The sequence below is a fragment of the Ambystoma mexicanum genome, chromosome 12 (assembly GCF_040938575.1).
Source record: "Ambystoma mexicanum isolate Mex_15411 chromosome 12, UKY_AmexF1_1, whole genome shotgun sequence".
NCBI lineage: Eukaryota > Metazoa > Chordata > Amphibia > Caudata > Ambystomatidae > Ambystoma > Ambystoma mexicanum.
Window position 1 is genome coordinate 1,242,230,381 of NC_090936.1, and position 24,832 is coordinate 1,242,255,212.

The 24,832-nt window shown below is 52.9% G+C and overlaps 1 protein-coding gene across 1 annotated transcript; it reads right to left on the reverse strand.

Moving 5' to 3' along the window:
- Nucleotides 1-23,807: 23,807 nt before the first annotated feature.
- Nucleotides 23,808-24,515, reverse strand: LOC138514764 (sodium/potassium/calcium exchanger 1-like). Its single transcript, XM_069630144.1, has one exon. The coding sequence runs from the start codon at nt 24,513-24,515 to the stop codon at nt 23,808-23,810; it is 708 nt and encodes a 235-aa protein (XP_069486245.1).
- Nucleotides 24,516-24,832: the final 317 nt, after the last annotated feature.

The following is a 24,832-nucleotide window of genomic DNA, read 5'->3' on the forward strand; positions in this document are numbered from 1 at the left end:
GGGAGGGCATAGGAGGAGAGAGAGGACAGGATGTCCTGAGTTTTAGAGATGATGAGAGAAGCCAGTGCTGTGCAGAGGGCCTGGGAAGGTACAGGAGAGGTAGAAACTGCGGCAGGATTGGCTAGTTTCTTGCAGATTTTAAAGAGTTCAGCCGAGTTGTTAGATGCCGCAGAGATGCAGGCTTGGATATGAGCTCTCTTCTTGGTGAAGACAGAGAGCTGGTATTGCCTTTGCAGCAGGCGGCAGGCCAGTTTGTCAGAGGATGTACATGAAGCATGCCATTTCCTCTCGGCCACCCTAAACTTGCGTTTTAGGGTGACAAAGTCTAAGTCGTAGCAGGAGTTGCACTTGGCTTTGGGCTTCAGGCGGGTTCTCATGATAGGGGCAAGCATATCAAGAGTATCAGATATAGCAGAGTGGAACATGGAGAGGGCTGTGCCAGGATGAGAGTCATCCTAAGGGGGAGGGGGAATGAGAAGGTGGCAGAGAAAGCCTCAGCTGACACGTGCTTCATGGGTCAGATGACCAAGAAGGTGGGTGGCAGTGATGGAAGTGGTTTGGCCTGAGGGGTAAGGAGGGTGAGGTGGGAGGAGACAAGAAACTGAACACTCCAGGAGAGAGGAGTGGTTTCAGGGATGGAGAGGTGAAGGTCTGAGGAGATCAGAACATCCAGGGTGTGCCCTGAAGAGTGAGTTGGGCCAGAGGGGAGAATAGTGAGTGAGAGTAGCAGGGGTCGCAAAAGAGTCCAGAGGAAGTACAGGAGGCACCCTGGTGGATGTTGAAATCTCCAAGAAGGAGGAGTTGAGTGGTTGAGGCCAGGAGTTAGGAGGATACATCCACCTGTCGAAAGAGAAAGTATATTGTGCCTCCTATTGTAATAAATATATTAATATTGGCCTATGCCAAGCCGCTCGAAAGTCTTTTGCCAAAGAAATCCGTGTTGCAAGGTCCTGACCTTAAATCCATGTAAGCCGCCATTTTACGTCAAACCGCCATCTTAGGCTTCGCTTTGTAAAAATCACCCTGTGAGTTAAAATGGTGGACGATGTCATTCCAGAATACAACATGGCCGTCTTGACCTCTGTACATAGCTAATGTGTAACTTGCCTGCAGGCCACTTGTTGAGGTCGTGAACTGAGACCTTGTCCTTCGTTGACCTATGTGTAGTAGGATTAATCGTGCAATGAAACTAATCCACGAGCATATGTTGAAACAATGTATTCAAATACTGAATGAAGAACATCTGTTTAACTACATTGTATTAATGTTTGAGAAGGCCTGCATGGAAATTCTTAGAATACACAGTTATTGCATAGGCTTGTTGATACATGTATATGTTATATGCGGTTGTTTGAGACTTGGCACGAACCCTAGATTGGTGATGTATTAAAAGGAATATTAACCCAAAGTGGGGCTGGACATCTTGCCCACCAAATGTATAAAAAGCGAATGCATTCTAATGTACAGCGTCTCTCACTGAACACACTGAACCACGCTGGAGTTCGTTGTGTTGTACTGAGGGCCGACAGCTATCTGATTTTGCTCTGTTTTTGTAACTGGATTCAGTATAAAATAAAGTACTTTGTATGTTCCTTTGTAACCCGTGTTCAGTGTATTTCCTTTTTCGGCACTCAGCCTCGATATTTTGATTCTGTTTTCACACACCCACTCCGAGAGGAAGGAGGAAATCTGACGAGGTGGCCGATAAATAGTAGCCACAGTGAGGGAATGGCTAGGAGAGAGAGAGAGCCTGCAGACGAGGCATTCAGAAGAGGAGCAGGCCTGAGTAGGAGTGACAGAGGCAGGAATCCACTCAGGGAAGATTTGGGCAACCCCCCCCACCAGAGCAGTTGGACCTAGGCGCAGAGAGGATTTTGTAGCCATCAGGTAAGAGTTATCAAAGCTGGTGACAGAGCTGGTCATGATCCATATCTCAGTGAGACCGAGGACATTGAGGTCAAGTTCTTCTAGAAGGCGGCAGATATCAGAGGAGTGTTTGATAGCAGAGCGAGAGTTTAGAGTGGCAATATGGAGAAGGTTGCCATCCTTGAAGGACTTCTGGGGAGGGGTACAGATCAGAGGTACGCCCTGCGGAGGTGGAGAGAGAGCATGAGGGGGGCCAGGGAGGGGGGGAAAGCAAGGTAGCCTAGGAGGAGGCAGAAGGGGGAGGCAATGTATTCACGGAAAGGGGACAGGGCACACCAGGAGAAGAAAGGAAGTTGATGAGGAACAGGAAACGTCTATCAAAAAGGTGCAAGTTGGCCAGAGGGCCTTGGACCAAGATGGTCCCATTAGAGTAAACATTAATGATGACCTTAGAGGAGAGGAAGGAGGCTAGGAGGGCGTCCCATCGGGTGCCACCATTAATGGGAGAAGAGGCGAAAGGAGAGAGCACAGAGACCATATGAAGGGTCCATAGGTCCGGCTATGGCACGACAAAGAGTATGTCTGTGAGAGTTTCCTTGGAGGAGGCACTGGTGTAGGTATCAGTGATAGGGAGGCCTGGGTTGGAGACCCGGGTGTCCTTTTTAAACTTCCTCCTACCAGATTTCGTGAGGAGAGCAGGATAGTCAATAGAGAAGCAATTAGAAAAGATAGGATAGACAGAGAGCACCAATGAGTAGGTGGGAGAGGAGAGAGGTGGAAGGGAGATGGGTAGAGGCTAGCGAGGACACAAGTGTAGGCAGACAAGACAGCGAGAGGTAAGCAATTTGATCAATGAGACAAGACGATGACACTCAGGAATAAGGAGCTCACAAAAAGGCCTAGTTTTCACAACGCAGAATATTTAAATACTGGTAAAGTGCATTTTATAACAAAAACATGGACAAACACCTAAGTTTGAGATTCCTGAATGGGGAGAAGAGGCCTAGTTTTTGCAATGCAGAATATTTAAATACTGGTACAGTGCATTTTATAACAAAAACATGGAAAAACACCTAAGTTTGAGATTTCTGAATGGGGAGAAAAGGCCTAGTTTTTTCAATGCAGAATATTTAAATACTGGTACAGTGCATTTTATAACAAAAACATGGAAAAACACCTAAGTTTGAGATTCCTGAATGAGGAGAAAAAGGCCTAGTTTTCACAACGCAAAATATTTAAATACTGGTACAGTGCATTTTATAACAAAAACATGGAAAAAAAAAATAAGTTTGAGATTCCTGAATGAGGAGAAAAAGGCCTAGTTTTCACAATGCATAATATTTAAATACTGGTACAGTGCATTTTATAACAAAAACATGGAAAAGCACCTAAGTATGAGATTCCTGAATGAGGAGAAAAAGGCCTAGTTTTCACAACACAGAATATTTAAATACTGGTACAGTGCATTTTGTAACAAAAACATGGAAAAACACCTAAGTATGAGATTCCTGAATGAGGAGAAAAAGGCCTAGTTTTCACAACACAGAATATTTAAATACTGGTACAGTGCATTTTGTAACAAAAACATGGAAAAACACCTAAGTATGAGATTCCTGAATGGAGAGAAAAGGACTAGTTTTCACAACGCAGAATATTTAAATACTAGTGCAGGGCATTTTATAACAAAAACATGGAAAAACACTTAAGTTTGAGATTCCTGAATGGAGAGAAAAGGCCTAGTTTTTGCAATGGACACCTGCAGACACTAACAGGGAGCCAACAAGTAGGAGCCGCCCTTTGCCTAGGTGCCTTCAGCCGTGCGGCTGCCGGGCAGGGGGTATCCCAGGGAGGACCTGTAAGTAGGAAGGCAAAGCTAATCAGGGAGGGAGTGGGCAGGCAAGAAAGCGGGAGGCAGGAGGAACAACAACGGGGAAAAGGACAATGCGGAGCAATGAACAGGGAGTGCAGGGGGCACCAGACAAAGATTAGCTGAAAAATAAAGGCCCCAGAGGGTCTCACCAGCAATTCTACACAGCTATGGCACCCGCTCTCGCCAGGATGGAAATGGCGAGCGGGGTTGCGTGGCTCAAGACACACAAACAGGTAATCAAATCAGCCAATCAGGAAGGAAGTGGGCGGGCAGGAAAGCGGGACACGGGAGGAAACAACAACAGGGAAAGGGACAACACAGGAGCAATGAAAAGGGGGGGGGGGCAGGGGTCACCAGACAAAGATTAGCTGCTAAATAAAGGCCCCAGAGGGTCTCACCAGCAATTCTACACAAGTATGGCACCCGCTCTCGCCAGGATGGAAATGGCGAGCGGGGTCGCGAGGCTCAAGACACACAAACAGGTAATCAAATCAGCCAATCAGGAAGGAAGTGGGCGGGCAGGAAAGCGGGAGGCGGGAGGAAACAACAACGGGGAAAAGGTCAACATCTACATGACTCCACTGATCAACCTCATCAAAAAGCACGGCCCCACATGCTGCAACTACAAAACGAACACTCAAATCATCTATAAAATCAACCCCAGCGAAGAATGAAACCCGACACTCACCAATAGCCTCACTGAACTAAACCAGTTCAGTTTAGCACCAACAGCCTTAAATTCAACCAAGAGTAAAACGAAATCATGATCGCACCCAACGACCTGTTGAACAACCACCAAGCTGGGAAACCCACCAGAACCATCCAAAGTGTTAAAAAATCCTGGAATCCTAATGGATAATAAACTAACACTAGAACCACAAGTCAATGCAGTGGTTAAGAAATGTTTCTTCCACCTAGACACGATCAAGAAGATACTTCTCCTTCACATACAGAACACTTGCCGTCATCTCTCACACCATGTAAAAAATCGACTACACCAACAGCATCTACCTCGGAATGCCCGAATACCTCATGAGGAAGCTACAACAAATACAGAACGCAGCAGCAACGCTACTCCTTAGAATCACTAGAAGAGAACGTATCTCCCCAGCGCTCAGAACACTCCATTGGTTACTAGACAAAAAGCAAATCTTCTTCAAAACTCTCTGCATAACACACAGAGCGATCCACGACCAAACAGCGGAATTCATACAGAAAAAAAATCACCATCTACAAACTAACATGAACACTAAGATCCAGTATCGACATCAGCCTCAAACCAAAACAATATGCAAAACAAATATTCGAGGGATCAGCATTTGCCTGCATAGTGGTGAAACTCAGGAAGTCACTCCCAAAGGAAATATGAACAACAGAAGATCACCTCCAATTCATGAAGTTATTAAAAATATGTCTTTAACGCACCAAGCTGAAGAAAACAACAGAGAGAGAAACACCACAACTGCAATGCAAGAAAACACTACAAAATTGGACCATCCAAAGAAATATGGAGTTGTGAATGTTAGCATGCCCACACCTGGACGGGTCTCCAGACACTAGCCGGCGCCGCATCTGGGTGGGAGTATGGGTGTTGGCATGAACACACCTGGATGGAGTCCTGAGCGTTGGCCTGCGCCGCGTCTGGATGGGAATGTGAGGGCCGGCAAGTGCCACACTCGGACAGAACTGTGAATGTTAGCATGGCAAAGGTCAGGTAACCCACTAACCAATATAAGCTCAAACTCTGCATACTGATCTCACTAAAAAAACTCACACAACCATCTCTCGCACAACAAGCCGCACGTAATTCACAACACTGCAACAACACATAAGCCGGAACAACAGCACACGCGGACTGACTCTGATCTGATACCCGCACCAAAGCTCAGCACCCAGTGTATACCGAGTTGATGCTGCCAACAGAACACCACTCCTCTCACTATCCTACTCCCTTCTTCACCTTACTAACCCATCCCACCTTTATCGTTTGCAAATCCGCCTGAGCGCCTGGGGACCAATTCCATTGGTGACGGTGCGCGGTATAAATACCTTTAGCATTTAACATTTAACATTTAACCATTCCGTAAAGAAATAAAAGAAAGTTGAAGCGTTAACACAACGCAAAAACAATCCAGACAGCCCTGAATAACCTTGCTAACAACTCTCTAACACAAAGCATACCCACCACACAACTCAGACCTTCGCACAAAACAGCAAGACCACAGGCACTCTACGGACTCTCCACAACACCCAAAATGCACACGAAACACCCACATATAACCGCCCATAAAACATCGCAAAACGGCAATCAACTAAAATCATTCCAGCACACAGTGACTAACATCACATCAAAGCTCACTAGCGCGTGTCCCTGATAACCCTCACTAACCCACTACCCCAACCTCACTCCTTTTCAGGTCTGCCTGAGCACCAGGAGACCATGACAAATGACAGCAGTGCCCGGTATAAGTCACAATAACATACCATAACAAAGCTTGCCTTGTCCCTTGTCCCAAATGATATGCCAGCATTCTGCCAATTTAAATGAAGGTTTTCCTGCTAGCTGTACCCACACATGCCCATGCTGGCCGCGCCATTATAGGTCACTACCCACACGTAAAAATACTCATGCGCTTAATGCCGGAAATAAGACATGTCCCGGCTACCTGCACCTCTGTAGATCCATGTACCCACACAAAAGAATAGCCATCATGTCTGCTTGGCCCACAATGCCACCATAGTAAAACATGCCTGAGAAGCACCTTGAGCTGCGAGTAGTGTCCACGCGGCTGCGGAGCACTGAGAGGTGCGCGGACTGCCGCGCCCATGGAGGACGTGCGTCAAGTGTTTAGTGTCCATTTGTTGGCAAAGTGCTGCGTTACTGCGGATACTGTTTCTTAAAGACCTTGCGGGAAGCGAAGCAGCGCAAAGTGCGTCAAGTGGTGAGCAGGGGTGAGGCCATCCAGAACCAGATCTTGCTTTTAGGGTCTGCTTGGACCCATTGCTCCTCATCCATCGCCCCTCCGACCTCTGCGTTATCCTCGTGTCCGTCCTGGACGGCTACAACGAGGGAATAAAACCACAGGAGCCCTGGACAGGCGCTGAGTCCACAAGCTATTATTTCTCACCTTGTGTGGACCAGACAATTGTTTCGAAAGTAGCAGTGGCATAACGTTCACTTCCAAGTTAGACTTTTCAAAGCTTCTGAAAATCCTACTTGTAGCTGCCGACACCTGCCAATTCTCTCAGAGACTTCCTTTGCAAGCTGTGTGGCTCTTAGGAAAGGCCGCTCTTTTCACGGACTTCACACTGGAGGGGGTCGCTTTTTGGCTGTGTTACTTCACTGAGTCTTGAGCTATTTGGAGAACTCTTCCCTGGGAAATCCTTCTCTGTTAGGCCGGCTACTAAAGCTCTGATGGCGTGCTCTTCCCTGGGGAGTCACATAATAACAACTGGTACCAGAGAGCCCCCCAACTGTGAACTCACAAGGGGCGGTCTGAGGCTCTGGAGAACTCCCTCGCGCTGGGGAGCTCCACTTTGGGGGGAGCCACAGAGGACACAATGATCACGACTCTGCTCAAATTTGGGCATAAATACGGGGGAGCATGTTTTGGTCACTAGTCCAAATACAAATTTGGGGGGCACTGCAATTCATGGTCTCAAATTATACAACACGAAGAGCACACAGCAAGATCGAATGTCTCTCCCCCCAATTTCTGGACATAAAATCAATGATTTCTTCGCATAATCTGGCACAAGCGCAGAAATCAGACCACCTGTCGGGTCCTACGCTCTGGTAATGACGGGTGACTCACATGTAAATGATCAAAGTATGGTAAATATGTCAGAGTCTACCCAGCAGATGGAATGATGGAATGCTATGGGTTCTGTTCGTGTGGACTCTGACATCGGCGAGGAGGACCTACTGCTGTTGCAGACCTATTGACTAACCAGGAGGAAGTGCTTCCCGTTCCTTCCCTTAGTGGGGCTGGCACCCCCCCCCCCCCCCCCACCATGGCATCATACCCTTCAGGACATGAACCCAAGAATGAAGCTCTCTTCAGCACCCATATCCGATCTGAACTCAGTTCTTGGTGCCTTCCTTGCAATGTATGATAATATAAGAGACACAGTTAGAGCACGTGCGCTCATGTTGAGCGGAATCAGTCTCAAAGTGGAAACAACAGCCAATGCCATGACCCAAAATAACACGTGTCATGTGCCCCCTCCCATCGATCTGGGTATGTCTCACTCCGGACCTCTTAATTGGGTTGAGGTCCCTAGTGACAATCGGTTAACATCTGACATACTACAGATCGAGTCGCAGGGGGTCTCCCATATAGCAGACCACATAGCTGCTACACCTCCGGGTATTAGCCATCTGGCGGGGACGTGTGAGCGGCTATCCACAGGGAAGAGCCCAAGATCTGATATACTCATTGTTTTGAGTCTGGTTACCTGCTGATAGTGACGAGTGTGTTAGGGCTAAAGAGGAGCGCTTAGTAGCTTTGGTTAGCATTAATGTGGCAATGGTGATGCTTGTAGCAGCCATCCGTGGGTGTGTGTATGTGTGTAGTTTACGTGGTAGGAGATCCCCCTCTCCCTTTTCCTCTTTATGTCCTCTTCCTCTCCCTCTCCCTTTTCCTCTCCCTCTTCCTCTCGCTCTCCCTTTTCCTCTCCCTTTCCCTCTCGCTCTCCCTTTTCCTCTCCCTCTTCCTCTCGCTCTCCCTTATCCTCTCCCTCTTCCTCTCCCTCTCCCTTTTCCTCTCCCTCTTCCTCTCATTCTACCTTTTACTCTCCCTCTCCCTCCTCATTTCGCTCTCCCTTTTCCTCTCCCTCTTCCTCTCCATTTTTCTCTCCCTCTTCCTCTCCCTCTCCCTTTTCCTCTCACTCTCCCTTTTCCTCTCCCTCTTCATCTCGCTCTCCCTTTTCCTCTCCCTCTCCCTCTTCCTCTCCCTCTCCCTTTTTCTGTCCCTCTTCCTCTACCTCTCGTTCTACCTTTTCCTCTCCCTCTTCACCTCGCTCTCCCTTTTCCTCTCCCTCTCCCTTTTTCTCTCCCTCTTCCTCTACCTCTCGTTCTACCTTTTCTCTCCCTCTCCCTCTTCCTCTCCCTCTCCCTTTTTCTGTCCCTCTTCCTCTCTCTCTCCCTTTTCCTCTCCCTCTCCCTTTTCCTCTCACTCCCCCTTTTCCTCTCTCTCTTCCTCTCGCTCTCCCTTTTTCTCTCCCTCTTCCTCTACCTCTCACTCTCCCTTTCCCTCTCGCTCTCCCTTTTCCTCTCCCTCTTCCACTCGCTCTCCCTTATCCTCTCCCTCTTCCTCTCCCTCTCCCTTTTCCTCTCCCTCTCCCTCTTCCTCTCCCTCTCCCTTTTTCTCTCCCTCTTCCTCTACCTCTCGTTCTACCTTTTCTCTCCCTCTCCCTCTTCCTCTCCCTCTCCCTTTTTCTGTCCCTCTTCCTCTCTCTCTCCCTTTTCCTCTCCCTCTCCCTTTTCCTCTCACTCCCCCTTTTCCTCTCTCTCTTCCTCTCGCTCTCCCTTTTTCTCTCCCTCTTCCTCTACCTCTCACTCTCCCTTTTCCTCTCCCTTTCCCTCTCGCTCTCCCTTTTCCTCTCCCTCTTCCACTCGCTCTCCCTTATCCTCTCCCTCTTCCTCTCCCTCTCCCTTTTCCTCTCCCTCTCCCTCTTCCTCTCCCTTTTTCTCTCCCTCTTCCTCTACCTCTCGTTCTACCTTTTCTCTCCCTCTCCCTCTTCCTCTAACTCTCCCTTTTTCTGTCCCTCTTCCTCTCTCTCTCCCTTTTCCTCTCCCTCTCCCTTTTCCTCTCACTCCCCCTTTTCCTCTCTCTCTTCCTCTCGCTCTCCCTTTTTCTCTCCCTCTTCCTCTACCTCTCACTCTCCCTTTTCCTCTCCCTTTCCCTCTCGCTCTCCCTTTTCCTCTCCCTCTTCCACTCGCTCTCCCTTATCCTCTCCCTCTTCCTCTCCCTCTCCCTTTTCCTCTCCCTCTCCCTCTTCCTCTCCCTCTCCCTTTTTCTGTCCCTCTTCCTCTCCCTCTCCTCTTCATCTCGCTCTCCCTTTTCCTCTCCCTCTCCCTCTTCCTCTCCCTCTCCCTTTTTCTGTCCCTCTTCCTCTACCTCTCGTTCTACCTTTTCCTCTCCCTCTTCACCTCGCTCTCCCTTTTCCTCTCCCTCTCCCTTTTTCTCTCCCTCTTCCTCTACCTCTCGTTCTACCTTTTCTCTCCCTCTTCCTCTCCCTCTCCCTTTTTCTGTCCCTCTTCCTCTCTCTCTCCTTTTTCCTCTCCCTCTCCCTTTTCCTCTCACTCCCCCTTTTCCTCTCTCTCTTCCTCTCGCTCTCCCTTTTTCTCTCCCTCTTCCTCTACCTCTCGCTCTCCCTTTTCCTCTCTCTCTCCCTCTCTCTCCAGCTCCCTCAGTATGATGGTTGACAGACTGAGAGGCAGCATAAGCCTACCCAGGCAGGCTCAGGAGCTGTGTTGAGTGGCCTGCTGACAATTCTGCTCATCAAGGGCAGGGCCCAATTTTGGGCAGTGCAAGAAGGTGTTTGTCAGTGATTTGTTGGGGCAGAGGCCAGAATCCCCGCTTATTCCAACTGGTGGTCTTCCCTGCTGTCTCCCACAAGCACCAAAACTCTTTTCACACAGGCCAAAATGCCCTGCCCCAACACACCAGGGTTTGGGGCTTTTCAAAAGTTAAACATTGGGAAACCCTCTACTGCTAATGTACATTTGGACGAATACCCTGTTCTATGGAATTTCGTCCACTCAGGAGAGTCTACAACCACGTTTTAGCTCACTGCACCCTTCACAGAGAAGAAATATCCATTTGCATATCAGTCTGGCCCCACCCACAAGGGCAGTACAACTCTAAAATGCCAGGCAATTCTGCTCTAAACAAGAGTACCATCAGCAACCCTGGACACATGTTTGACCCTTGTGGGGTCTCCTCAGTGAGACCCTACTGAGTGGGAAGCTACTCACAGAGCAGGTTATTTGCCCGTAGTCGTTCTCGGTAGAGGGGCTATCAGACATTTGCATATATATTTTGGGACTTCGGGTTCAACTCTAAGTTGCTCATGGTATTCCAGAAGTGTACCCCTTGCTCAATGTGTGTATAGAGGCACTGCTTTACCTCACTGATGAGGCCCAGAAAGGTTGAAACATGTGTCAGGGTTGCCTTTGGCACTCTTGTTCAGAGGACAGTAGCCTAGCATTTTGGTGCTGGACTGGCAAAGTGGGTGTGACAGACTGATATGCAAATGCGTATGTCTCCTTTGTGAAAGGCACAGTGAGCTGAGACGTGGTTGTAGACCCTCCCAGTTTGCAACCTACTCATAGAATAGGTTATTTGCCCACGTTCATTCTCCGTGGAGGGGCTCCTAGACCTGTGTATACATGTTTCGGCACTAGGGGTTACACCCTAACTTACCCCGGTGTATCCAGACATGGATTCTAGACTATTTGTGCCTGAAGCATTTAGGAAGACTTGCTGATTATTCCGGAGTGTCCAGCACTTCCAGTCAGCTCTTGCGAAAGTGAATTTCTGCTGGCTGATTTTAGAATGATTTGCTAAAGAACACATTTGGTATTTTTATTTGTAAGTGTATGGCAACAATCATGACATGGTCACCCATTAACACTGCTAATCCACCGAATAGGGCTCACACTTTAAAAAGCAAATACCACTGGAAATGTTTTCTTTTGAAAAAAGCGACTAGCACACATGCAGGGGAATGTGCTAATAACAATCAGAGCTTTCATTCGGATTTCTCCATTAAGAATAAACAATTAAAAACACAATTAAAAGACCATAATGATAAATTCAACCTCATAAAACCCAATTTAAGATCTTCAAACTACAATCATTTATTTTTATAAGCAGGCATTCTAATACATTTCGGGGCAGTTAAAAATAAATCTAGTCACCCACACTGTGCAAAATATGCGTTCTCATGTCTAAAGCTTTTTTCTTTTTAATTCAGCCAAGTCATAAAATATATATATATATCCTCAGAGCTTCGGACCCCAGACAGTGCTTCTTCTCTAATCTGCTTACTCCTAAAATGCGGTTTCAACCGTTCCTTGCTCTGCTCCTGATATTGTGGTCAGATGAGGAGGAAGTGAACCAAATCCTCCTTGAGCCCAGCTCGTCCTTTTAGGTTTAAATGTGATAAAATCAGCAGACTTCTACCTGCTGGGAAATTAGACTGGATCCAGTTTATGATATGATATAAGTCATTTATAATGTGTCTGTACACAAGTGTTTCTAGGAGCAACAAGGGAGGGAAGACAGTGTGAGGACAAGACAAACAATCTTACTAGGCCATGTGTCCTTCAGATCCGGCAAGCGCGACAACGTGGAACGCAGGGGAAAGGGGGAAGTGCAAACAGGGCATCATTGCTCTGAGTAAGTGCAGCCAGGGCAGCACGGCTCTGAGTAAGTGCAAGGAGGCAGGGGAGGCAGTGCAGGGGAGACCGGTCAAGAGGAGCCAGGTACCCAGTGATATTCTGAGGGTAGAAAGGCAACCACTCAGCACAACAGACAGGTCAGCAGGGGAGTGGGAGAGAGAAATCAGAGGAGAAGATGAAAGTCTTGAGCTGCATCCAGAACTTCAGGTGGTCCAGCACAAGTTTGAGAGGGGAGAGATCTACCTCCCACTCTCTGCCTTGCAAACCGTCTGACCCTCAGAGAGTTTGAGTTAGATGAGCGAAGGGCTCGAGAGAAGGTATTATTCAAGGTACCCTTCTGTTTTCTGCAATCAGTGTCAAACCAGGCAGTGTGTGCTTGAGAAGATGGACAACTCTTTGTGTTTCCATTGTGTCCTTGGCATGGATTAAGACGGATGCACTCAGTCAAAAAGGAGAAATGTATCACCAAGTCCTCTACCTCAGCCTCCTCGCCGAGTATTCAGTCCCGAATAGCTGTAATGTATCACCAAGTCCTCTACCTCAGCCTCCTCGCAGAGTATTCAATCCTGAATAGCTGTAATGTCAAGTGAGGCGAGACACTTTTCCACTTGGATGCTACTTGGGTGACCAATAGATTGCCACTTCTCTTTATCTCCATTCCAGTGGCTGTGGACTGGACTTCCAATAGATGAACCAATATGGTCAGTGGGCAGGGATCACTCTCTGTCCTATCAGGCACCCGGAAATCTCTGACCTATCAAGCAGGATATCATCTAAAATGGAGGAGTAGGTCCCACTTCTGAATGTGGGATTGGGTGGGCATAACCTGTTCGTCGTTCGTTCAGTTCCATCCGGAAAGACTCAGTGATCAGATCGGCCACTACGCTACTCCCCCGATCCAGGGCATTCAAAAGTGAGCTTCTGCCCGGAACCCCGCATGAGTCTTCCGCAGGGCCTGCTTCCTTATGCCTCAAGTCCCCCCTCCTCAGCGGAGACCTGGGTTAGGAAATCTCTCAGTTCCCTCAACAAAATACTATCCTGCTTGGGCGGTGAGTATATATTTTCCATTGTGTTAGACTCAAGGAGAAGTCTAACCATGGAACGAAAGCTGCGGTAACACCTACTTACTTGCACCCCATTCCGCACCCAGACCAAGGTATTAGTTAAACCAGTATCACCCACCCCATACATGGCCGAGTGTACAGGACCCCCCATCACTTCAATACAGCAATCGCACACTATCTGTGCAGGGGCCAGTGTTCTGCAGTGACTCATGAATAGGACAGCGCTTGCTCTGCACTGTATTAAACGGGCTCGAAAGTGTGCATTCTTAAAACTAAAGCAGCATTGCACTCCCACCGTACACACAATCAGACAATACACGAACACGGGAAACATTTTTAAAAGAAATTTCAGTTAATCCCAATGTCTCGTGAATAGCTGCCACCAATGCCTGTTTATAGACCTTTTTATTCCTGTGACTGCGGCCTATACATGTCCCAATTAGGTTCCGCTTCCTCCAATCACAGAGTGGGTCGGTGGTACCTCATTAGTTGTATAAATTGCCCTCTTGCTACTCAGTGGGGGCTCACACGTCTCTCCCCTCCATGAGCTATCGTGGGCCTTTCCTGAAGCAGTTTGGCTCAGCATTTTCATGGTCCCAATATTTATTTAACAAAAGTAGATAATTAACGATCTCCTTTGACCTGACAGTAGGTCTCCGTTCCACACCCAAGGCCATAGCTCCATCGGCGTTGACATTTGCTTCATCTAGTTTTGAGCCAATAGCAGCTTGAGGTAGGTTTCTTGAGTTCCGCAGTCTGTAACTCAGTGAGCCTGGGGGCGGAACTTCCAATTGGCTTTCGTGGGATTTATCGTGATCGAGATCCATTCCAGCAGATGAACGCCAATTCCAACTCCCCCAATACTTCTGGCCACGGGTGGTTCCTTTGGGGGCATTGCCAAGTCCTTGCCACATGTGTGGTATTACCACCGCCCTTATTTCTGTCTGCAGATTTCTCAGCACCCATTCGGCTAACAAAGGCAGCGACTTAAGCAAACACTTCCTATCCACAAGAGCTTCTTTCCTTTGAGTCGAAATCATCTGCTCAGCTCCCCCATGGCGGGGCGGGTTCCATCCTCTGCACGTGCTGCCATAATGTGTCCTGCATGGCTCTCACGCGGTTAAACTGCTGGGATTGCTCCAGACTCGAGACCTCCATCACCTCCCCCTCTTGCTCTGGTAAAGTAATCTGGCTAGCATCCCCCAGCTCTACACCTGGGTACTCTTCCGAGCCCTCCATACTCGAGACCTCCATCACCTCCCCCTCTTGCTCTGGGAAAGTCATCTGGCGAGCATCACCCAGCTCTACACCCGGCTCCTCTTCCGAGCCCTCCAGACTCGAGACCTCCATCACCTCCCCCTCTTGCTCTGGGAAAGTCATCTGGCGAGCATCCCCCAGCTCTACACCCGGCTCCTCTTCCGAGCCCTCCAGACTCGAGACGTCCATCACCTCCTCCTCTTGCTCTAGTAAAGTCATCTGGCGAGCATCCCCCAGCTCTACACCCGGCTCCTCTTCCGAGCCCTCCAGACTCGAGACCTCCATCACCTCCTCCTCTTGCTCTGGTAAAGTAATCTGGCTAGCATTCCCCAGCTCTACACCCGGCTCCTCTTCCGAGCCCTCCAGACTCGAGACCTCCATCACCTCCCCCTCTTGCTCTGGTAAAGTCATCAGGCGAGCTTCCCCCAGCTCTACACCTGGCTCCTCTTCCGAGCCCGCCAGACTTGAGACCTCCATCACCTCCCCCTCTTGCTCTAGGAAAGTCAACTGGCGAGCATCCCCGAGCTCTACACCCGGCTCCTCTTCCGAACCCTCCAGACTTGAGAACTCCATCACCTCCCCCTCTTGCTCTGGGAAAGTCATCTGGCGAGCTTCCCCCAGCTCTAGACCCGGTTCCTCTTCCGAGCCCTTCAGACTCGAGAACTCCATCACCTCCCCCTCTTGCTCTGGGAAAGTCATCTGGCGAGCTTCCCCCAGCTCTAGACCCGGCTCCTCCTCCGAGCCCTTCACACTCGAAACCTCCATCACCTCCCCTCTTGCTCTGGGAAAGGCATAAGTGAGCATCCCCAGCTCTACACCCGGCTCCTCTTCCGAGCCCGCCAGACTTGAGACCTCCATCACCTTCCCCTCTTGCTCTGGTAAAGTCATCTGGCGAGCATCCCGCAGCTCTAAACCTGGCTCCTCTTCCGAGCCTTCCAGACTCGAGACCTCCATCACCTCCCCCTCTTGCTCTGGTAAAGTCGTCTGGGGAGCATCCCCCAGCTCTACACCCGGCTCCTCTTCTGAGCCCTCCAGACTCGAGACCTTCATCACCTCCCCCTCTTGCTCTGGGAAAGTCGTCTGGGGAGCATTCCCCAGCTCTAAACCCGGCTTCTCTTCCGAGCCGTCCAGACTCGAGACCTCCATCACCTCGCCCTCTTGCTCTAGTAAAGTAATCTGGCGAGCATCCCCCAGCTCTACACCCGGCTCCTCTTCCGAGCCCTCCAGACTCGAGACCTCTATCTCCTCCCCCTCTTGCTCTGGGAAAGTCGTCTGGCAAGCATCCCCCAACTCTACACCCAGCTCCTCTTCTGAGCTCACCAGACTCGAAACCTCACACACCTCCCCCTCTTGCTCTGGGAAAGTCGTCTGGCGAGCATCGCCCAGCTCTACACACGGGTCCTGTTCCAATCACTCCAGACTCGAGACCTCCATCACCTCCCCCTCTTGCTCTGGGAAAGTCGTATGGTGAGCATCCCCCAGCTCTACACCCGGTTCCTCTTCCGAGCCCTCCAGACTCGAGACCTCCATCACCTCCCCCTCTTGCTCTGGGAAAGTCGTCTGGGGAGCATCCCCCAGCTCTACACCCGGCTCCTCTTCCGAGTCCTCCAGACTCGAGACCTCCATCAGCTCCCCCTCTTGCTCTGGGAAAGTCATCTGGCGAGCATCCCCCAGCTCTAAACCCGTCTCATCTTCCGAGCCCTCCAGACTCGAGACCTCCATCAACTCCCCCTCTTGCTCTGGTAAAGTCATCTGGCGAGCATCCCCCAGCTCTACATCCGGCTCCTCTTCCGAGCCCTCCAGACTCGAGACCTCCATCACCTCCCCCTCTTGCTCTGGTAAAGTCGTCTGGCGAGCATCCCCCAACTCTACACCCGGCTCCTCTTCCGAGCTCTCCAGACTCGAGACCTCCATCACCTGCCCCTCTTGCTCTGGGAAAGCCGTCTGGCGAGCATCCCCCAGCTCTACACCCGGGTCCTCTTCCGAGCCCTCCAGACTCGAGACCTCCATCACCTCCCCCTCTTGCTCTGGGAAAGTCATCTGGCGAGCATCCCCCAGCTCTACACCCGGGTCCTCTTCCGAGCCCTCCAGACTCGAGACCTCCATCACCTCCCCCTCTTGCTCTGGTAAAGTCATCTGGCGAGCATCACCCAGCTCTAAACCCGGCTTCTCTTCTGAGCCCTCCAGACTCGAGACCTATATCACCTCCCCCTCTTGCTCTGGTAAAGTCATCTGGCGAGCATCCCCCAGCTCTAAACCCAGCTCCTCTTCCGAGCTCTCCAGACTTGAGACCTCCATCACCTCCCCCTCTTGCTCTGGGAAAGTCATCTGGCGAGCATCCGCCAGCTCTACAGCCGGCTCCTCTTCCGAGCCCTCCAGACTCGAGACCTCCATCACCTCCTCCTTTTGCTCTGGGAAAGTCATCTGGCGAGCATCACCCAGCTCTAAACCCGGCTTCTCTTCCGAGCCATCCCTCCATCACCTCTCCCTCTTGCTCTGGGAAAGTCATCTGGTGAGCATCCCCCAGCTCTACACACGGGTCCTGTTCCAAGCACTCCAGACTCGAGACCTCCATCACCTCCCCCTCTTGCTCTGGGAAAGTCGTATGGCGAGCATCCCCCAGCTCTACACCCGGTTCCTCTTCCGAGCCCTCCATACTCGAGACCTCCATCACCTCCCCCTCTTGCTCTGGGAAAGTCGTCTGGGGAGCATCCCCCAGCTCTACACCCGGCTCCTCTTCCGAGTCCTCCAGACTCGAGACCTCCATCAGCTCCCCCTCTTGCTCTGGGAAAGTCATCTGGCGAGCATCCCCCAGCTCTACACCCGGCTCATCTTCCGAGCCCTCCAGACTCGAGACCTCCATCAACTCCCCCTCTTGCTCTGGTAAAGTCATCTGGCGAGCATCCCCCAGCTCTACATCCGGCTCCTCTTCCGAGCCCTCCAGACTCGAGACCTCCATCACCTCCCCCTCTTGCTCTGGTAAAGTCGTCTGGCGAGCATCCCCCAACTCTACACCCGGCTCCTCTTCCGAGCTCTCCAGACTCGAGACCTCCATCACCTGCCCCTCTTGCTCTGGGAAAGCCGTCTGGCGAGCATCCCCCAGCTCTACACCCGGGTCCTCTTCCGAGCCCTCCAAACTCGAGACCTCCATCACCTCCCCCTCTTGCTCTGGGAAAGTCATCTGGCGAGCATCCCCCAGCTCTACATCCGGGTCCTCTTCCGAGCCCTCCAGACTCGAGACCTCCATCACCTCCCCCTCTTGCTCTGGTAAAGTCATCTGGCGAGCATCACCCAGCTCTAAACCCGGGTTCTCTTCTGAGCCCTCCAGACTCGAGACCTCCATCACCTCCCCCTCTTGCTCTGAGAAAGTCAACTGGCGAGCCTCCTCCAGCTCTACACCCGGCTCCTCTTCCGAGCCCTCCAGACTAGAGACCTCCATCACCTCCCCCTCTTTCTCTGGTAAAGTCATCAGGCGAGCATCCCCCAGCTCTACACCCGGCTCCTCTTCTGAACCCTCCAGACTTGAGAACTCCATCACCTCCCCCTCTTGCTCTGGGAAAATCATCTGGCGAGCTTCCCCCAGCTCTAGACCCGGCTCCTCTTCCGAGCCCTTCAGACTCGAGATCTGCATCACCTCCTCCTCTTGCTCTGGGAAAGTCATCTGGCGAGCATCCCCCAGCTCCACACCCGGCTCCTCCTCCGAGCCCTTCACACTTGAGACCTCCATCAACTCCCCCTCTTGCTCTGGGAAAGTCATAAGTGAGCATCCCCAGCTCTACATCCGGCTCCTCCTCCGAGCCCTCCAGACTCGAGACCTCCATCACCTCCCCCTTTTGCTCTGGGAAAGTCATCTGGCAAGCATTCCCCAGCTCTACACCCGTCTCCTCTTCCGAGCCCTCCAGACTCGAGACCTCCATCACCTCCCCCTCTTGCTCTGGGAAAGTCATCTGGCGAGCATCCCCCAGCTCTACACCCAGCTCCTCTTACGAGCCCTCCAGACTTGAGACCTCCATCAACTCCCCCTATTGCTCTGGGAAAGTCAACTGGTGAGCCTCCTCCAGCTCTACACCCGGCTCCTCTTCCGAGCCCTCCAGACTCGAGACCTCCATCACCTCCCCCTCTTACTCTGGGAAAGTCATCTGGCGAGCATCCCCCAGCTCTACACCCGGCTCCTCTTCCGAGCCATCCAGACTTGAGACCTCCATCACCTCCCCCTCTTGCTCTGGTAAAGTAATCTGGCTAGCATTCCCCAGCTCTACACCCGGTTCCTCTTCCGAGCCCTCCAGACTCGAGACCTCCGTCACCTCCCCCTCTTGCTCTGGTAAAGTCATCTGGCGAGCATCCCCCAGCTCTACATCCGGCTCCTCTTCCGAGCCCTCTAGACTCGAGACCTACATCACCTCCCCCTCTTGCTCTGGTAAAGTCATCTGGCGAGCATCCCCCAGCTCTACACCCGGCTCCTCTTCCGAGCCCTCCAGACTTGAGACCTCCATCACCTCCCCCTCTTGCTCTGGTAAAGTCATAAGTGATCATCCCCCAGCTCTACATCCGGCTCCTCCTCCGAGCCCTCCAGACTCGAGACCTCCATCACCTCCCACTCTTGCTCTGGTAAAGTAATCTGGCGAGCATCCCCCAGCTCTACACCCAGCTCCTCTTCCGAGCTGTCCAGACTCGAGACCTCCGTCACCTCCCCCTCTTGCTCTGGTAAAGTCATCTGGCGAGCATCCCCCAGCTCTACACCCGGCTCCTCTTCCGAGCCCTCCAGACTCGAGACCTCCGTCACCTCCCCCTCTTGCTCTGGTAAAGTCATCTGGCGAGCATCCCCCAGCTCTACATCCGGTTCCTCTTCCGAGCCCTCCAGACTCGAGACCTCCATCACCTCCCCCTCTTGCTCTGGTAAAGTCATCTGGCGAGCATCACCCAGCTCTAAACCCGGCTTCTCTTCTGAGCCCTCCAGACTCGAGACCTCCATCACCTCCCCCTCTTGCTCTGAGAAAGTCAACTGGCGAGCCTCCTCCAGCTCTACACCCGGCTCCTCTTCCGAGCCCTCCAGACTAGAGACCTCCATCACCTCCCCCTCTTTCTCTGGTAAAGTCATCAGGCGAGCATCCCCCAGCTCTACACCCGGCTCCTCTTCTGAACCCTCCAGACTTGAGAACTCCATCACCTCCCCCTCTTGCTCTGGGAAAATCATCTGGCGAGCTTCCCCCAGCTCTAGACCCGGCTCCTCTTCCGAGCCCTTCAGACTCGAGATCTGCATCACCTCCTCCTCTTGCTCTGGGAAAGTCATCTGGCGAGAATCCCCCAGCTCCAAATCCGGCTCCTCCTCCGAGCCCTTCACACTTGAGACCTCCATCACCTCCCCCTCTTGCTCTGGGAAAGTCATAAGTGAGCATCCCCAGCTCTACATCCGGCTCCTCCTCCGAGCCCTCCAGACTCGAGACCTCCATCACCTCCCCCTTTTGCTCTGGGAAAGTCATCTGGCGAGCATTCCCCAGCTCTACACCCGTTTCCTCTTCCGAGCCCTCCAGACTCGAGACCTCCATCACCTCCCCCTCTTGCTCTGGGAAAGTCATCTGGCGAGCATCCCCCAGCTCTACACCCAGCTCCTCTTACGAGCCCTCCAGACTTGAGACCTCCATCAACTCCCCCTATTGCTCTGGGAAAGTCAACTGGTGAGCCTCCTCCAGCTCTACACCCGGCTCCTCTTCCGAGCCCTCCAGACTCGAGACCTCCATCACCTCCCCCTCTTACTCTGGTAAAGTCATCTGGCGAGCATCCCCCAGCTCTACACCCGGCTCCTCTTCCGAGCCATCCAGACTTGAGACCTCCATCACCTCCCCCTCTTGCTCTGGTAAAGTAATCTGGCTAGCATTCCCCAGCTCTACACCCAGCTCCTCTTCCGAGCCCTCCAGACTCGAGCCCTCGTCACCTCCCCCTCTTGCTCTGGTAAAGTCATCTGGCGAGCATCCCCCAGCTCTACATCCGGCTCCTCTTCCGAGCCCTCTAGACTCGAGACCTACATCACCTCCCCCTCTTGCTCTGGTAAAGTCATCTGGCGAGCATCCCCAACTCTACACCCGGCTCCTCTTCCGAGCCCTCCAGACTTGAGACCTCCATCACCTCCCCCTCTTGCTCTGGTAAAGTCATAAGTGATCATCCCCCAGCTCTACATCCGGCTCCTCCTCCGAGCCCTCCAGACTCGAGACCTCCATCACCTCCCACTCTTGCTCTGGTAATCTGGCGAGCATCCCCCAGCTCTACACCCGGCTCCTCTTCCGAGCTGTCCTGACTCGAGACCTCCGTCACCTCCCCCTCTTGCTCTGGTAAAGTCATCTGGCGAGCATCCCCCAGCTCTACACCCGGCTCCTCTTCCGAGCCCTCCAGACTCGAGACCTCCGTCACCTCCCCCTCTTGCTCTGGTAAAGTCATCTGGCGAGCATCCCCCAGCTCTACATCCGGCTCCTCTTCCGAGCCCTCCAGACTCGAGACCTCCATCACCTCCCCCTCTTGCTCTGGTAAAGTCATCTGGCGAGCATCCCCCAGCTCTACACCCGGCTCCTCTTCCGAACCCTCCAGACTTGAGACCTCCATCACCTCCCCCTCTTGCTCTGGTAAAGCCATAAGTGATCATCCCCCAGCTCTACATCCGGCTCCTCCTCCGAGCCCTCCAGACTCGAGACCTCCATCACCTCCCCCTCTTGCTCTGGTAAAGTAATCTGGCGAGCATCCCCCAGCTCTACACCCGGCTCCTCTTCCGAGCCCTCCAGACTTGAGACCTCCATCACCTCCCCCTCTTACTCTGGTAAAGTAATCTGGCTAGCATTCCCCAGCTCTACACCCGGCTCCTCTTCCGAGCCCTCCAGACTCGAGACCTCCGTCACCTCCCCCTCTTGCTCTGGTAAAGTCATCTGGCGAGCATCCCCCAGCTCTACATCCGGCTCCTCTTCCGAGCCCTCTAGACTCGAGACCTACATCACCTCCCCCTCTTGCTCTGGTAAAGTCATCTGGCGAGCATCCCCCAGCTCTACACCCGGCTCCTCTTCCGAGCCCTCCAGACTTGAGACCTCCATCACCTCCCCCTCTTGCTCTGGTAAAGTCATAAGTGATCATCCCCCAGCTCTACATCCGGCTCCTCCTCCGAGCCCTCCAGACTCGAGACCTCCATCACCTCCCACTCTTGCTCTGGTAATCTGGCGAGCATCCCCCAGCTCTACACCCGGCTCCTCTTCCGAGCTGTCCAGACTCGAGACCTCCGTCACCTCCCCCTCTTGCTCTGGTAAAGTCATCTGGCGAGCATCCCCCAGCTCTACACCCGGCTCCTCTTCCGAGCCCTCCAGACTCGAGACCTCCGTCACCTCCCCCTCTTGCTCTGGTAAAGTCATCTGGCGAGCATCCCCCAGCTCTACATCCGGCTCCTCTTCCGAGCCCTCCAGACTCGAGACCTCCATCACCTCCCCCTCTTGCTCTGGTAAAGTCATCTGGCGAGCATCCCCCAGCTCTACACCCGGCTCCTCTTCCGAGCCCTCCAGACTTGAGACCTCCATCACCTCCCCCTCTTGCTCTGGTAAAGCCATAAGTGATCATCCCCCAGCTCTACATCCGGCTCCTCCTCCGAGCCCTCCAGACTCGAGACCTCCATCACCTCCCCCTCTTGCTCTGGTAAAGTAATCTGGCGAGCATCCCCCAGCTCTACACCCGGCTCCTCTTCCGAGCCCTCCAGACTTGAGACCTCCATCACCTCCCCCTCTTACTCTGGTAAAGTCATCTGGCGAGCATCCCCCAGCTCTACATCCGGCTCCTCTTCCGAGCCCTCCAGACTCGAGACCTCCATCACCTCCCCCTCTTGCTCTGGTAAAGTCATCTGGCGAGCATCCCCCAGGTCTACACCCGGCTCCTCTTCTGAGCCCTCCAGACTTTGACCTCCATCACCTCCTCCTCTTGATCTGGTAAAGTAATTTGGCGAGCATCCCCCAGCTCTACACCCGGCTCCTCTTGCGAGCCCGCCAGACTTGAGACCTCCATCACCTCCCCCTCTTGCTCTGGTAAAGTCATCTGGCCAGCATCCCCCAGCTCCAGACCCGGCTCCTCTTCTGAGCCCTCCAGAATCGAGAACTCCATCACCACCTCCTCTTGATCTGGTAAAGTAATCTGCCCGGCTCCTCTTCCGAGCCCTCCAGACTCGAGACCTTTATCACCTCCCCCTCTTGCACTGGTAAAGTCGTCTGGTGAGCATCCCCCAGCTCTACACCTGGCTCCTCTTCCGAGTCCTCCACACTCGAGACCTCCATCACCTCCCCCTCTTGCTCTGGTAAAGTCGTCTGGTGAGCATCCCCCAGCTCTACACCCGGGTCCTCTTCTGAGCCCTCCAGACTCGAGACCTCCATCACCTCCCCCTCTTGCTCTGGGAAAGTCGTCTGGGGAGCATCCCCCAGCTCTACACCCGGGTACTCTTCTGAGCCCTCCAGACTCGAGACCTCCATCACCTCCCCCTCTTGCTCTGGGAAAGTCATCTGGCGAGCATCCCCCAGTTCTAAACCCGGCTCATCTTCCGAGCCCTCCAAACTCGAGACATCCATCACCTCCCTCTCTTGCTCTGGTAAAGTCATCTGGCGAGCATCACCCAGCTCTAAACCCGGCTTCTCTTCCGAGCCCTCCAGACTCGAGACCTCCATCACCTCCCCCTCTTGATCTAGTAAAGTCATCTGGTGAGCATCCCCCAGCTCTACATCCGGCTCCTCTTCCGAGCCCTCCAGACTCGAGACCTCCATCACCTCCCCCTCTTGCTTTGGGAAAGTCATCTGGCGATTATCCCCCAGCTCTACACCCAGCTCCTCTTCTGAGCCCTCCAGACTCGAGACCTCTATCACCTCCCCCTCTTGCTCTGGTAAAGTCGTCTGGCGAGCATCCCCTGCTCTAAACCCAGCTCCTCTTCCGAGCTCTCCAGACTCGAGACCTCCATCACCTCCCCCTCTTGCTCTGGGAAAGTCGTCTGGCGAGCATCCCCCAGCTCTACACAGGGGTCCTCTTCCGAGCCCTCCAGACTCGAGACCTCCATCACCTCCCCCTCTTGCTCTGGGAAAGTCATCTGGCGAGCATCCCCCAGCTCTACACCCAGGTCCTCTTCCGAGCCCTCCAGACTTCAGACCTCCATCACCTCCCCCTATTGCTCTGGGAAAGTCAACTGGCGAGCCTCCTCCAGCTCTACACCCGGCTCTTCTTCCGAGCCCTCCAGACTCGAGACCTCCATCATCTCCCCCTCTTACTCTGGGAAAGGCATCTGGCGAGCATCCCCCAGCTCTACACCCGGCTCCTCTTCCGAGCCATCCAGACGTGAGACCTACATCACCTCCTCCTCTTGCTCTGGTAAAGTAATCTGGCTAGCATTCCCCAGCTCTACACCAGGCTCCTCTTCCGAGCCCTCCAGACTCGAGACCTCCATCACCTCCCCCTCTTGCTCTGGGAAAGTCATCTGGCGAGCATCCCCCAGCTCTACATCCGGCTCCTCTTCCGAGCCGTCCAGACTTGAGACCTCCATCACCTCCCCCTCTTGCTCTGTGAAAGTGAACTGGCGAGCATCCCCGAGCTCTACACCCGGCTCCTCTTCTGAGCCCTCCAGATTCGAGACCTCCATCACCTCCCCCTCTTGCTCTGGGAAAGTCATCTGCCGAGCATCCCCCAGCTCTACACCCGGCTCCTCTTCCGAACCGTCCAGACTCGAGACCTCCATCACCTCCCCTTCTTCCTCTGGTAAAGTAATCTGGCTAGCATCCCCCAGCTCTACACCCGGCTCGTCTTCCGAACCCTCCAGACTCGAGATCTCCATCACCTCCCCCTCTTGCTCTGGGAAAGTCAACTGGCAAGCCTCCTCCAGCTCTGCACCCGGCTCCTCTTCTGAGCCCTCCAGACTAGAGACCTCCATCACCTCCCCCTCTTGCTCTGGTAAAGTCATCTGGCGAGCATCCCCCAGCTCTACACCCGGCTCCTCTTCCGAACCCTCCAGACTTGAGAACTCCATCACCTCCCCCTCTTGCTCTGGGAAAGTCATCTGGCGAGCAATCCCCAGCTCCACACCCGGCTCCTCCTACAAGCCCTTCACACTCGAGACCTCCATCACCTCCTCCTCTTGCTCTGGGAAAGTCATCGGGCGAGCATCCCACAGCTCTCCACCTGGCTCCTCTTCCGAGCCCTCCAGACTCGAGACCTCCATCACCTCCCCCTCTTGCTCTGGTAAAGTCATCTGGCGAGCATCCCCCAGCTCTACACCCGGCTCCTCTTCCAAGCCCTCCAGACTCGAGACCTCCATCACCTCCCCCTCTTGCCCTGGTAAAGTCATCTGGCGACCATCCCCCAGCTCTACATCCG

What these genes read in the sequence shown, in the direction of transcription:
- LOC138514764 (XM_069630144.1), bottom strand. Translation starts at nt 24,515, where the DNA reads ATGACTTTCCCAGAGCAAGAGGGGGAGGTGATGGAGTTCTCAAGTCTG.